We start from the raw sequence: 15,503 nt of genomic DNA on the forward strand, positions 1-15,503 counted from the left end.
CCCAAATAAATTTGACAACTTAGATCAATCACCTACTCCTTGAAACATACAAACTACTACAACACACCCAACAGGAAAGATAATAATAGAAAAGCTCTATAATGGCTACATAAATTTAATTCATAATTTAAAAATTCATGAAAAAGTAATCTTCAGGCTGAGATGGTTTCATTGTGAATTCTATCAAATATTTGAATAAGAATTAACATCAACTTTATAGTCTCTTCCAGAAAATAAAAGTCAACACTTCCCAACTCACTTTGTAAAGTATTATCCTGATACCAAAACCAGACTAAGAGAGTATTAAAGAAAACTACTTTTGAGGGCACATCCCTCATGAATATTGATGCAAAAATCCTTAGCAAAACATTAACAAATAGGATTCAGCAATATATAAATAGAAGTCCATACCATGAACTTTTCTAGATACATAAGGTTTAAATATTTGAACACTCCACGCAAGCTATCATATTAACACCATATTAACCACCACATGAAAAAACCCATGGTAACATCAACTAAAAAATCTTTTGACAAAATTCAATATCCACTCATGATAAAAATCATCAGAAAACAAGGAATGGTGGGGAACTTCCCCAACTTGATGAACAACATCTACAGGATACTTACAACAAAGTGGATAAACCTAGAGCCTGTTACATAGAGTGAAGTAAGTCAGAAAGAGAAAAACAAATATCATGTATTAACACATATGTATGGGATCTAGAAAGATGGTACAGATGAGCCTGTTTTCAAGGCAGGAAGAGAGATGCAGACATAGAGAATGGACATGTAAACATGGGAGGGAAGGAGAGGGTGAGACAAATAAAAAAAATAGCACTGACATAAATACACTACCACGTGGGAAGTAGACAGCTAGTAGGAAGCTGCTGTAAAACACGGGGAGCTCAGGTCAGCGCTGTGATGACCTAGACAGGTGGTAGGGAGGCCTCAGGAGGGAGGGGATATATGTATACATGTATCTGATTCACCTCGTCATGCAGTTGAAACTAACACAATGCCATATAGCAAATATACTCCAATAAAATAAATAAATTAAAATTAAAAGGGGGAGAGAAATTGGGAGGCTCCTGGTGTACATTCCAGAAGGGACAGATCTACTGGCAGTTTTAGGGAGAGCATCCCCCCACACTGGCCGGGGCTGGGGAGACACGTCTCCCCCCTGCTGCTATGGGGGACATGCGCACTACCACCTCTAACCAGCTACACACCCACTCCCAAACAGACACGTGAGGCAGAGAAACTCATTTTACAAAATGATCAGAGATGTACATGCACGATCATGAGCAAAAGCCTGTGAATTAGTTACTTTGATTAAAAGAAAAAACAAAAAGAAAGCAGAAATGACCTAAATATCAGTAGAAGTGGAGTAAGTAAATGATCTCTCCTTAGGCTGGAGATTTACTCAATGACTGAGGAATCCTATTTTTTAGAAAGAGTCAACAATATAAGGAAATGCTTATGATACCCTGGCAAGTGAAAGAAAGCAGCAAACGTTGTATATCATCCCATCAATTTTATTTTTAAAAATGCAAAATATACACACATCTAAGAAGCTAGAAGGACCAAAATATTAATAATAGGTTGGCTGAGGATTGTTAGATTGTAGATGAATGCTTTTCATTCTCTTCTTTGTGAATTTTTGTATTTTTCTATATTTTCCACAATGAAGTTCTTTTATAATCAGGAATATTGAAGGAAGAAATAGAACAAGGGTAAGCACACGGGGGTCAGGTTTTACCGCAGGTGCTTGTTCCGGCATATTAAGAAGAGCAGCCCCTTGGGCGCCGTCTGAAATGGGGGTGCAACTGGGCTGTATGGGTGCCCTAAAACCAAACCTGGAAGCCCAGGCCGCCCTGCAGGCACCTGCATAGTATCGCCACCTAGCGGTCGACCCACCCTGGGCTCCCACACTTCTGATCCAAGGGAGGCCAGGAACAGGGGAACCCAAGACAAGCTGTGGTCTGAGGCTGACCACAGACACCTGAGTCAACACTCCCCAGAACTTGGGACACAATTTCTCACAAATGAAGCACAAAGGCACAGATAGTGGTGGACTCCACTGTCCGGATCCCGCCAGCCTTCCCGGCTCCATCTACAAGAACACCTCCATCAGGCTGTCATGCCTGGAGGTGTGGATAAAGTGAACAGAAGACAGCAACAGAAAAGATGAGGCAACCTCGCCCTAAAGCAGATGCAGGACTTGGGACCCGCTGGGGAGAATGGCCCCAGAGAAGGGGCTGCTCTGCTCGAGGTCATCGGACGGGTGACTCATGTCATCCTTCCCAAATGCCCCCGCTGGTGGTCAGCCCCGCCTACACACAGCCTCTCCACTCCATCCTTTCAAGACGACCATGGACTCCCCACCCAGGCCACCTGCCTGTCACTGCCCTGCCTTCACCACTGATGCCCTCCCACGGTGCCGACACTGCTCCCTCCACATCCTGGACTCGTTTCCCCTGATCACAGGGCAAAAGTGAAGAAGGGGCACAGAGCGGAGCAGAAGTCCAGGCTCCCAGCTGGGCCCCCAGCCCCTGGCACGTGCCCACGGGGGCTGTGCTGTCTCTCTGCCTCCCCAGCAGGGAAGCTGCCTGGGCCCACAAAGGTTGTGGGCAAAGAGGTCAGAATTGGGTGCGCTGGGGGTGAGAGATCAGAGTCTGGAGGAGGCAGCGAGATGGAGGGAGAAGAAGGATGGATGCAGGAGGGCGTCTGAGAGCAGAGTACAAGACTGGGCTGCGGGATCCTCAGTCTGGGGCCAGCCAAGCAGCAGCGGAGGTGTCCCAAGCACCAGAGACGTCGGGAATGCTGGAGCGGGGGTCCTGAACACCCAGGGGAGACCCGTGGGAGACTGTGGGGACAGAGGGACTGAGGACGAAACCCGGGATACCACCCCTCATGCTCCCAGAGGAGACAGAAAGACCACAAAACCAGGGAGGTGACAGGCTTGGGGAAAAATCCAGGAATCTGAACTCTGGTGGGGAAGGAGTGGGGAAAGGGGGCCCTGAGCACAGCAGGTCTCCCCAGCAGGGATGGGAAGGGTGGAGCTGCAGGGCTCCCTGGGTTCCTGGGCCATGGCGCCAGGAGGATGGACTGCAGACACCAGCCAGAAAAGGTGGCCAGGGAGCCCAGCGTGGGATTCCTCCTCAGCTAAGGAGCCGTGGGCGGGGTAGGGTCTGCTGCTGGCACTCGTAGGTCCGAGCCGGGACACTGAGGGGGCTGCTCGGTCCCTGAGGAGAGACTGATGCTAACCATGTGGGTTCATCAGACACAGTCTGAATCCAAAGGCCACAGGCTCCTTTCACAGGTCAGCAGGCTCTGCCCAGGAAAAGCCTGGGCTCTTCGATCTTATGAACCCCACCCTCCCGGACATCCAACAGGAATGATTCGCTCTCTCCCCTCTCCCCACCCCAACTTCCCTAAGGAGTCCTGGGGACACCAGTCCTTGCCTCGGGCTCCAGGACAATGACTCTGCACTGCCCTGGCTTCATCTAAAATTTTATTTTTTTGTTCATTGTGGGTTCTTTTAGATTACACTTGATTTTTTTAAAATACTGCACTATTATTTATCCTGATGCTTCCCAGATGGCTCAGCAGTAAAGAGTCCACCTGCAGTGCAGGAGATACGGGAGACCCAAGTTCAATCCCTGGGTCGGGAAGATCCCCTGGAGGAGGAAATGGCAACCCGCTCCTGGAGATGTCAGGAGCCCCCCTTCCTTGGTTAAGTCCACTCTAGTTGATGGTACACAGCCTCCAGACTTGAAAGAGGTTCCTTTTGGAGGTGTTCCTGCAGGGCAATCTGGGTGCAGGACTTTCCATTTTTCTTCTTGGGTTGGTCAGAGTCACCTTCTGATCGTCTTTAGTCTTCTGCTGGAGTTGGGTAGGGCCTGGGGTGAAAGCATGGAGCTGAGTGGGGAATCAATGTCTATTCTTGCCTGGAGAATCCCATGGACAGAGGAGCCTGGCGGGCTACAGTCCATGGGATTGCAAAGAGTTGGACACAACTGAGCACGCATGTAGGAAATTTATCCTGACACTGAGTTTTGGACATGTATTTAAATTGTACACCTCACTCCCCTCCCCCAGTCCCATCTCTGGAGGGTTAAGATGAGTCAAGGGGGCTGGGGGGGGCGGGGCTGCAGGAAGAAGACAGCGATTAAGTCAGTATTTCTACTCTGGCAAGCTGGCAAACAGGAAAGCCTGAGAGTGCTGCTGTTACACGTCCTGGGTAAATATATCAAAACACTCATACTGTGAAATGAGCAACTGAACTGACAAAATAGTGAGGGAAATGACCAGAGGCCAGAAACAATAGGACAATAGGAATTCAGGCCAGGGAATGGTGCCATCATGCTCTCTGGGGCTCACAGGAAACCCAGGGCCCAAGCAAGATGGGCAGTGAGGTCACAGACATCTGGCTGAACCCCAGACCCTGAGAGGCTCCATCAGAAAGAACCAGGAGGGACTGAGCAGTGGGGCTGGTGAAGAAGCTGGCCTGTCTTAGACCTGACTCTGTACCAAAGGCGTGTGCCCGCCTGTGCCTGCCTCCTGGGACATCTAGAAACCACAGGTTGGGCATTTAGCTTAAAGACTCCCTCGTGGCTGGCAGAGAAAAGACTAATCTCCTTGAGAGAATTCTCCATCAACAGAGCTCTTACTGCGTTTCCAGATAAAGTCTTCCCAAATAGAAGCCCGTAATCAAACCACAAAACTCCCTCTAGAATAAGGCACCACAAGTGAGAGTCAGCAGGATTTTGCTTCTTCCTAAAAAGTCACTGAAACTGTGGTGAGGGAATTCCTTTTAAAGGCATAAAACCCACAAAGCAGAGAAAACCAGAGTGCAGAAGGCAGCAATGCAATCTCAGGAAAGAGGCAATCAGTCACTGACAGATCCAAGAAAACAGACGACCATGAAAGTGAGAATATTCAGAAGGTGCAGCCGTTGGTGCAAGGACAAGCGCTGGAAGGCCAATGACAAGAGGACTCGGAAAGAGGATGCTCAGAGCCACTGATGAAGTGATGGAGCAGGCTTCACCCCAGGCTCCCAAAGGACTGGGGTCTTCCCTGGAGGGGAAGGGATCAGGGGGGTTACAGACACAAGGCCCGCGTGGTTGAGGCAGACATTGAGGACCACCCCTAGCCACAGTGCTGCCTCCCCACTCAGCTCCATGCTTTCACCCCAGGCCCCACCCAACTCTGGCAGAAGACTAAAGACGATCGGAAGGTGACTCTGACCAACCCAAAAAGAAAAGTGGAAAGTCCTGCACCCAGGCTGCCCTGCAGAAACACTTCCAAAAGGGACCTCTGTGAAGTCTGGAGGCCATGTACCATCAACTAGAGGGACTTAACCAAGGAAGGGGGGTGCCTCTGATATGAGAGCCAAAGAGGGAGGGAGCGGATGGTGAGAGATGCTCCCCACGGAGGTGAAGGACCACGCTGTGGTGACACCATATTGAGGCTCCTGGGATGCAGACGGAAGGGGAAGGAGCCTCCAGAAGCAGCAATACAACATCTGACATGTGCGAGTATCCTGAGGACAGATTTAAACAACATCTGGGGGATCCGAGCTCAAATTCACCAATAGATCCATGGAATGTCAACTTGTGGGGAAAAAAAAATACAAGATAATAAAAAGGTTTCTGCAGGAAAGCAAAGCAGCCCAGCTCCAAAGAGCATTTACAAGACTATGAAACATGAGGGGCGGGGCTGATGGAGCTGACCACAGCAGGACCACACCAGGAGGACAGAGGGGTGGGGACTCGGCAGGGCCGGCACGGGAGCAGGGCCAGCCTACCTTGTCATCGTCCTCGCAGGTCATAACATTAGAGAAAGGGATCTCGGCCTTGAACATCTTGCGGCAGTGCATGAGCTGCACCAGCAGGTAACACACGGTCTTGAACTTCATCCTCTTGGCCGGTTTTATGTCTGAGAGAATCAGCCCTGGAAATATCTGTGCAGACGTGCAGCAAAGAGATACGCTGTGAGTAACAGGCACGTCCTGCCTCTCGCGGGGAGCACAAACGTGACAGGGCAGAGGGGTCACGGACAGCTAGCTCAAGGCCTGCTGCTTGCCAGGGAACAGAACCACAACCCAGCCCCCAAACATGCAGCTCTCAACTCCACCCAGTGTGTCTGAAACCAGAGCGATTCCTGAATCCCGGGGCGGATGTGTGGACATCACCCAGCTAGTCTGCACCACGCTGGTGAGTGTCACCCACCGGCCCCCCAGGGTCACTCCTGTAGACCTCCCCTTCTGCCTTTTGCCTTTTTCTCTCCCTTTTTCACCCCAAATTTCTCCAAAGGGGCTGCTCATTGTACAAACCACATTATCCTGCTCATCCTCAAAGCACAGCCCTGCCTGACGCTGTCGTTTAATTCTGCATGACAGGAGGGCTGCATCCACACAGGGCCCCAAGGCTCCCTCCACCAACTCAGAACCTCCTACACCCTGGCAGCAGCTCCCAAGCCTCCCTCCTTGGGCTCCGCCCTCTGCTCCCCTATTCCCAGGTTCACCCGAGCTGGTCAGCCAAACCTCTCACCCAGTCCTCCTCCAGAGCACCTCACACCTGCCCTTCTCCTGCACACTCACTCTCCTTCTCCAGGAATCAGCTAATCTCACCCTACCTGTCCTTCCCGGAGCCCCACTTCTCTCACTTTGCCAGCGCTACACCATCCAAGGTCCCCATGTCACATGGTGCACCGCATCCCAGGCTGGGGAGGGCTAGACCAGGGATGCACCAGGACCGCGAAATCAGGAAGCTCTCCCTCATATCTGACCTGCTTGTGGCCAGGAGTACCACAGCCTCTTGTGTCCTGCGCCCCTCGCCAGAGCCCTGCACCCTCACCGGAGCCCTGCACCCCACACCTGAGCCCTGGAAGTGGCTCAGTCACCCTTGATCATGTCCAGATCACTTACCCAGGGCCGAGTGACCTTCAGTGCCCACATGGGATGGCCACAAGCCTTCCTTTGTGCACAGCACCCCTCAATCCACAGTGCAATCCATCACTGACTTCTTACAGAAGGTTCTCAAACTTAATTTGCAGGAGAGGCAGCAAAGGCCCAGGTAGGTGCAGGAGGACTCAGACGGCCCAGCCCTTAAGGACCCCGGGGCCCCGACTCCAAGTTCCCTCCCCGCCCCTCCCCACTCGTGCAGCAGGCCAGGCCCAGCACACAAGGTCAGTGGGAACACCCTCAAGCCCGCAGAGCTCAGGGCCTGAGAAGCAGCGATCCGAGGAGAATGAAGACTCCGCACAGGAGGCGCTCTCAAGCATACCTTTCGCCGATGCGAGGGCACAATAAAAAAGGTCTCGATGTTGTGAGTTTTCAGAAAACTGTTCCTCTCGTGTCCGTGCCCCGGCTCCACCTCATAGTCACCGTTCAGGCATGCCAGGGTGGTCTTTGTGATGTGAACCTTCCTGTGGAAAAGGGCGTGGAGACCTCTGCTCAGGGCCAAGGCGGGGGCCTCCCTCACAGGGCCAACACTAGGCAGGGTCCTGACAGGGGCGTCCCCTGCCACGGGCAAGCTCCGGAAGGACCACTCAGCTTCCCTGCAGCACAAACACGGAGGGCTGGCAGGTGGGGAGGGGCATGAGGGGGACCCAGAGGGAGGGGAACGTGTGTAAAGAGGGGGGAGAGCAGAGAGCTGCGGGCAGAGGGGAGAAGGGGCCGGAGGGGAACCGAAGGGGAGGAGGGAAGCAAGTGTCAGGATGCAGGGGGACAGCGAGGGACACAGAGGGCGGCAAAGTGAGGAAGAAGGAGGCCTCTCCCCGGGCCGTGGTCTGTCCCCAAAACCCCCAGGGCAGGAGGACTCAGCCAGTGCCAGGCCCTGCAGGGGGAACGGCAATGCTCTGCCTCCTCTGTCCGCTCTCCCGTGCCCAGAACCGTCTGCTGAGGCCACTGCAGGCCGCACACAGCTGATCTGGCGTCTGGTCCTCATTGTGCAGCACTGAACACAGCTGATGGCTCTCCTCCTCCCCAGGCCCTCCTCCTGGCGGCCTGCATTCCTTCTCACCACCCTGCCCCTCCCCTGCTCCTCCTTCTACCTCCCGGCGCCCCTTCTCTCAGGGACTCTCAGGTCTGGGCCTCATCACTCGCCCTCCTCCTTGTGCTCAGGGTGGAGCTCCAGAGTTTCAGGGCCCCGGGGGCCTGTGAGCCCCTAACTGACCTTGGTGCCTGGGGAGACCCAGCCTGACTGATGAAAAAGGGCCCCCCAGCCCTGGGTCATGCTCCCCTCTTGTGCACTCCCCAGAGTGCTCCCTGTGGCCCCAAGCATGTGAACCCCACCAGGGCCAGGGGCTCTGTCTTTGCTGCCGACGCCCCCTCCAGGGGCTTCCCTCATAGCTCAGTTGGTAAATCATCTGCCTGCAATGCAGGAGACCCAGGTTTGCTTCCTGGGTCAGGAAGATCCCCTGGAGAAGGGAATGGCAATCCACTCCAGTATTCTTGCCTGGAGAATCCCATGGACAGAGGAGCCTGGCAGGCTACAGTCCTCGGAATCACAAGAGTCAGACACGACTTAGCTACTAAACCACCACCACCACCACCCTCCAGGAATAGCGCTGCACCCTTCAGGTGCTCTGTAATCATTATGCTCCTGGCTGGTGGTCTTCTTTGGTGGGGTTCGGGGAGAGGAGTGTCTCAGAAAGGTGGAGTGGAGGAGAAGAGGGAAGAAGAAAGCCAAGTAGAGAGCAGGCATGGGGAATGAGGCCCCTCCTGGGAGTCTGGTAGGTGGAGTCAAGGTAGGTGTCTGGAGTCAAGGAGTCTGGTAGATGGAGAGCTACAGGTCAGCCCCAACTTGAAAAAGGCCCTGGCCAGGTGAGGGGACCTGTGGAGAGCCCCCTAACAGTGGGGAGTCCCTGGGTTTGTCCTAAACATGAAGCTGCAAAGCAGGTAGGACCCATAGGACCTCAGCAGGCAGGGGAGGATGGAGGTGGGCAGCTCCTGTCACGTCCTTGCTGGCTGAGGGTCTGGACTTTGTGCCAGACAGGGGGCTGTGAGCACGGCTGTCAGAGGGGCAGACACAGTGAGAAGGTGTTTGCAGTGATCCCCTGAGACCCTGCTCTGAAGGGCAGAGAACAGGATGGGGGTGTGGGAGAGAGGGGTCAGTGACTGTGAGGGTCGCCCCAGGGGATGTGCAAAGGCAGCCTGGATGCAAACAACAATGCCAGGGTTTTTGACCTCACTTAGAAATGCCCTAGGCTTCCCAGGTGGCGCTAGTGGTACAGAACCCACCGGCCAAGGCAGGAGACATAAGAGACATGGGTTTGATATCTGGGTTGGAAAGATCCCCTGGAGGAGGGCGTGGCAACCCACTCCAGTATTCTTGCCTGGAGAATCCCATGGACAGAGAAGCCTGGAGGGTTACAGTCCATGGAGTTGAAAAAAGTCAGACACAACTGAAGCAACTGAGCATGGAGAAATGGTGTGGCCATTCCTGGGGTAGGTACAGTGAGGCTTTGAGGAAGATTTTGAGCCCCCACCTCCCTTTTTCTGCTGTTGGATTCTAATCTCCAGGCTCGCTACTTCCTCAAGTCCCATCAGCCTCCCTTTCCTGATTTCAAAGTCACTCTCCAGAGCACGCCGAGCAGCCTCGGATGCCACCTGGCCCTCAGGCAAGCTCAGGGCCTCAGCACAGAAAGGGGACCCCTGTTTCCACACTCCCCACTGAGGCCAGGCCAGGAGGGAGGAGGAGAGACGTGGTCCAGAGGACTGCAGCCTCCAGGGTGAGAACAGGATGCCTGGGGGCAGGCAGAGGACAGGAAGCCCGGGTCAGAGGGGCCACAGAAGAGGGCACAGAGCTTTGCCCTGAAGTTCAGAGGAAGTGTGCAAAAGCAGACACACATGTGCAAGCGTCTAACGCTCAGCTCGAGCCCCTGGGAACCACAGCTGGGCCCGGCAGCAGCTGTGAGCACAGCCCACGAACCCCTTAAGGAGAGGAAAGCAGGAGGGTGTGACTGAGAGATGAGTGTGCCTCAGAGCCCCCTTCCTGCCATCACATCATCCTCCTGCTGCCCACCGTTCATGGAAGGAGGGGAGCACCCACTCAGCTCTCAGATTAATGTTTTCACAGCAGTACAATGCCTTGGCTCTGTGGAATGGTCTGAATAAAATGAGATCAAGAGAGGCAACTGTAATTAGAAGGCATTAGAAGTGCAGGGACCAATGAGAAACACATCCTCATTATAGAAGAAAATCTGTTAACTTCCCTAGTGGGGCGCTAAACCACAACACTTTCCACTGTCTAAGTCTGAGAAAGAAAGTGAAATGAGAAGCGGCAGTCAGCACTCTGGACAGCTCCCAGCCAGGCAGACAGGCTGCTTTCAGCCTCCGACTCCTCCGGTCAGCTTGCCTGCTCTCAGTGGGGGCCAGGAGTCTGAGTCAGCCCAGCGCAAGCCCCCCCAGTTGTCGATGGGGGCTAGGATGGCCAGGCTTCCCGGCCCTCCAAGCAGAAGGGCCAAGTACTACCCCCTGCCCCTGCCCTCAGGGTCCCGGACTTACCCAGGCAGGCCGGCGGCCTCCATGACGTTGGCCAGGGTCACGTCGTTGGACCACACGTCATACTGCCACTTACGCAGGCCCAGGACCCCGCAGAGGACCCTGCCGGTGTGCAAGCCCACACGCATGTTCAGGTCCACCTCAGTGGCCTCGGCCACGGACCTGCGGCAAACACAGACACAGGGCGGGAGCTGGGACCCTGCAGTCTGCTCCCATGGCGCCATGAGCACAGGGGAGCAGGAGCGTGGATGGGAGGGTGGTCTCCTGACCTAATCAGCCTGACCCCTGAGCTGGAGCCTCTGGTGGGCAGGGGTCTCTCCAGGCTGGCTCCCCCAAACTCCAGAGCCACTGCTCAGCTCACAAGGCATCACACCTCCCCCCGCCACTCCTTACCCAGGGCAGCCTCAGAAGGGAAACAAGCCCAAGATCCCGGTCCCAAGTCCCCGATCCTGCTCTGTGTCCCACTGACCTGATCAGGGGTGCTCATGCCTGCTGCCTACCCGGGGGCCAGCGTAAGAGCCACGGGGAACATCTGACAGGGTCCTGGGAGCTCCAGGAATGGTCAAGGTTTGATCCCAAGTTCTCCTGTGGGGAACCCCAGGACTCTGCAAACCCGCCCGAACAACAGGAGGACTCTGTGGGACGTAAACTGTGCCATGGTCAACTCACGGAAGAAAGCAAGATGAAACGTGTGGATGCCGAAATCAGGCTGCAGGGCCAGTATGCACTCCACCTGCCCAGCCCCTCAGTCCCTGGGCTCTAGCTTCCAGCAGAGGGTGGCTTGAAGCCCTGAGGCCCCCAGCAGACTACCCTTGGAAGTGAGGGCGTTTGGGTGAGGAAATGGGAGGTGGTTTTTAAAGCTCCCGGAAAGAGAGAGACTCAAGGCAACCTGTAGGTGGGCAGGGCTCAGAAATCCCCTCTGGGGCCATGAAGATGCCTGCAGGGTCTCTCCAGGCCGACAACGCCCACAGTGGAGTGAGATGCGGGAAGCACATGATGGGCTGTGATCACAAGTCAGAGCACAGAAGACGCAGCGCTGCCACGGGGAGACCCTCTGATGCCATGTTTCTCTTTTTCCCACTTTCCCCAAAAGGCAGAACAGTCTTAAAGCATATTGTTGAGGAAGCAGTATCAGGCCTGCTTGGTGTGCTCCAAGTGACAGAACTGCAAGGAAGCGTGAGGGTGGGCAGGGGGTCAGTCACAGTGACCCTGGCCCCTCCACCCTGGCTGGGTCCAAAGGTGGCCCTGCACAGCAGGTGTGTTAGAAGTTCCAGAGCAAGAAGGGAGGGAGGCTGAGCCAAACTGGGGGACACAGCGGGCCCGTGATCAAAACAGTTCAGTTCCCCTCACCCACCCACAGCTCCTTAGAACCGCCAGCTCACTGTTCTCCAAAGAAAAATCCTAAAGGACCAAAAAAAAAAAAAAAAAAAAAAAAAAAAAATTAAAGGATGAGGGGCTTTGAGTGATGTTGGAATAAAGAGACTGGGAATCTTCATCTGGAACAAAATGAACGTGACCAGGACACAACTTAAGTCCACAACATTGCAAGGAGAGTGAAAGAGAAGGAAGGTCCCAAAGCTTTGGCTCACCAGGCCTCTGACAGCGAAAGGAGCCAGTTCGTGCAGAAGGGAGGACTGAGCCGGCCACCCACAGGAATGCCAGATGGAAATGGTCAAAACTCCCCAAAGACTCTGAAACCCATCATCTCTTCATAGCAGGTTATTGATAAATGATGCCCCTGCTAATGATTCACAATTTACTGATCATCATAACAGGAGTAGCAGTGTTAAAGAAGGGAAACTTATCCACCCAGGGTGCCCCACTGGCTGAGCCCTCAGAGCTCCGCCTCCCCAGCCCAGCTCTTGCACACTCAGTTGCTTCAATGCCAGTGTCCTGTCTTCAGACCAAGGACTAGAGGCTGCAACCAGGAAGGGACAGGATGAGGGGGCGTGGTCGAGGAGCAGGGGAGGGAGGACAGAGCGTGGGGAGGAGCACGGGGTGGGGGAGGTGGTTTAAGAGAAATGAAGGCCTCTGGGGAAACCCCATCTGACCTGGTGACTGACCACCCCGACCACTGCCCTCTCCTGGCCTCGGTTTCACTGTGTGCAATCCAGCGTGGGGCTGAATGAGCCCCACAGGCTCTGAAAGCATTCAGACTCAATCCCAGTGCCCCTCAGCACCCCCATCCTGCTGCTCCTCTTGCATGGGCTGTGGAGATACTAACAGAGGCTCCACGGGGCACTCCAACGAGAGGGGATGATGATGGCAAACCTGCTCGGCCCTGAGCTGCCGCCACTTCGCTCCACTGAGGCCAGGATTTGTTAGCATTACTGACAAAGTCCCATTTGTCAGTAATAACACAAGAAGAACGAGGCTTGCTGGACCCAGCCCACCTGCCAGGTCAGCGTCCCCCTCACCTGCCCCCGCCCTAACTTCCACTTACACACTGCTCATTTACCCACTGCCTGGCCGCAGGGGCCCCCACTGGTCACAGCCCCCTGCCCCAAGCAGCCTCCACTCAAACCTTCCCCCCAATCTGGCCTCTAACCAGGAGCAGCTCTGCCCATAACTGGTCACTTCATCCACCAAGGGCCTGTTCCCCAAAACCATAGCACCAGGGCCTCCAAAGGTGAGCTAAGACACCACCTTCCTGGCTGGCCCTCCAGCCTAGCTCACCATCCTCTGCATTCAGGAGGCCAGACCACAGAATCAGATACATCTACGCAGGGTCCAGGGCAGCCTGATGTTCAGCTTTGAGAGTCTCAGAAGTATGCATGTCACCAACTTATAGTAAAGGTTTTTTGGAAGTCTGGCTGTCCACATATCTTTAATACCTAATTAGTTGAATATATTTTGAATGTGTATTTTTTTTTTCAGTTTTAACTTTTTTTCATTCACTTGCCAATCTCCAGTTAAAGGTACTGAAATAAGAAAACTAAGATTTTTTTTAATTTTTTTAATTCACAAAAAGAAATCAATTTGGGAAATGTAAGTAAGTAAACCTGCAAAAGGTGTTTTTGTGCATTTTAGGCATTTCTACTGTTGCAGCAATCAAAGAAAGGCAGGGGGACTTCTAGGACCCACGTCCACCTCCCTCAAGCAGGCCTTCAGGAGTCCCTGGTATGTAAGGATCTTTTCCAACTTCCAACAAACCAGGCAGCCCAGGACACTACCAATTCACTCCATCTGTCATCGCTTCCAGCAGGTTCTCAATTGCAGTGACAGATGTGCCGTTAACTGGACAATCACTTAAGATAAATCTTTCCTCAAGAACTGTCTCACTCTAGATCACCAACAAGGACCTACTGTGTAATACAGGGAACCATACTCCATACCTTGTAATAACCTATAAGGGAAAAGAACCTGGAAAAGAATATACACATATGTATAACTAAATCACTTCACTGTACATCTGAAACTAACACAATATTGTAAACAACTATACTGTAGTTTTTTAATAAAAATTTTTTTTAAAAAGAAAAACCATTAAAAAAAAAAAAAAAACTGTCTCATTGAGGAACATTTACCAAGAACTGAGAAAATTGAGGAGGGGAAGAATGGGGCCTCCAGAACCATCAGAAATGACTTTTGCCACTTGAGCATCTCTTCTCATTAGACCTCCACTCCAGCTGGGTACATCGGGTCTACCCATAACCTGAGCACAGGCAAGCTGGCCCTTACCAGTTCAAAGATGGGTCAGGGAAAGAAAAGCACATGCCATTTACTTCTACTTATTACAGTGAACTAAAAATACCCAGACTGCAAGCAAAGCCATGTTTGGATTAAGAATTTAGCAAAATGGTACTTCTATGTTTTGAGGTCTGACTTGCGATTGGCTAACTCCTGTGATGGTCGAGGAGGTCCCGGTGGAGTGGACAACCCCCCCTTCTGGTAAGTGCACAGAATCAAGACGCTCTGGAGCCCCAGGGACAGCAGCCACCCAGCTGGCTCACCCTTGAGCCACTCCCTTTTGGGAAGGGGAGACTTGAATTGACATCTGCAGTGCCTGGGGATCCAGCATCTTCCCTGCCAGCCCATTTAACCTGGGATCCCATTTAATTTTCACAACAGCTCATTTCACAGCAGAGAAAATCAGGGATTTGAGGAAACTGAAGCACCACCTTAGGGATGGGACAGGGGGCCCATCTGCTTCCTTGGGCAGGAAGCCCCAACCCGCTCAGGAACACCTGAATCTGGGGACTGATGGCTTGAACCCTAGGAAGTGTTCATGTACCAGACCTGGCTGCAGAGGAGCAGTTCCTCAGGACTGACCTAATAATATTCAGGGCCTGATGAAGGAACGCTGTATGCTGGGATGCGGGAAAGAGTGAAGGCACAGATCTCACATGGGCAGCACACCCTCTGGTGGGGGGGCGGGTGGGAGCAGGCTCAGGCCTGGGTACCCTGGGGAGGGGCCACAGGACTTAGGGTCAAGGACATAGGTCCAAGCAGCATGACACCACCAGGAGTCCTAGAGAGAGAGAGAACAAAAAAGGAGTCCTGGGGAAATCTCCCCGGAATCCTCAAGGTCTAGCCCCTGACCATCAGGCCGCAGGGCCCAGATGTAGAGGCCAAGAGTGGGTTCCACTGCCCTGGGTTTCTGCCAGCCCAGCCTCACTCAGAGCCCTGGATGTCATGAAGCCGACACTCCCATTTTACAGATGGGGAATCTGATGGCCGGGGTCACAGCTCTGCAGGGGCAAGCCCAAGCCAGTCATCACACTCACTGGGCATGAAGGCAATCCCCACTCTATCTCCATTCCTCCCATGGGCAGGAGCCACCTGGCCAAAACCAGGAATACATATAACTTTAAATTATTATTAAAAATCATACCAACAAAATTAACCTGTGGTGTTTCTTTTAAGAGTGTATTGCACACCTTAATTAGGTCCACAAGTCTGAGAGAAGGATCTGATTTGGGTATTGAGGGCAGACAGGGTCCAGATGCCCCAGAGCAGGAGCCCAGGGGGCCTCGGGGCACCAACCTGG

The 15,503-nt window shown here is 53.3% G+C and overlaps 1 protein-coding gene across 1 annotated transcript in view; it reads right to left on the reverse strand.

The window, feature by feature from the left end:
* ADCY1 (adenylate cyclase 1) overlaps positions 1-15,503 on the reverse strand; it is a 98,079-nt gene that overhangs the window by 34,510 nt on the left and 48,066 nt on the right. Inside the window, exons 6-8 of the mRNA XM_065939234.1 lie at positions 10,517-10,675; positions 7,293-7,434; positions 5,813-5,968 (exon numbers count right to left, since the gene is read on the reverse strand). Of these exons, the coding sequence (XP_065795306.1) occupies positions 5,813-5,968; positions 7,293-7,434; positions 10,517-10,675 (457 nt within the window). The remainder of the gene's footprint in view (positions 1-5,812; positions 5,969-7,292; positions 7,435-10,516; positions 10,676-15,503) is intronic.

This window comes from Muntiacus reevesi, chromosome 6, assembly GCF_963930625.1.
Source record: "Muntiacus reevesi chromosome 6, mMunRee1.1, whole genome shotgun sequence".
In the NCBI taxonomy this organism is placed as follows: domain Eukaryota; kingdom Metazoa; phylum Chordata; class Mammalia; order Artiodactyla; family Cervidae; genus Muntiacus; species Muntiacus reevesi.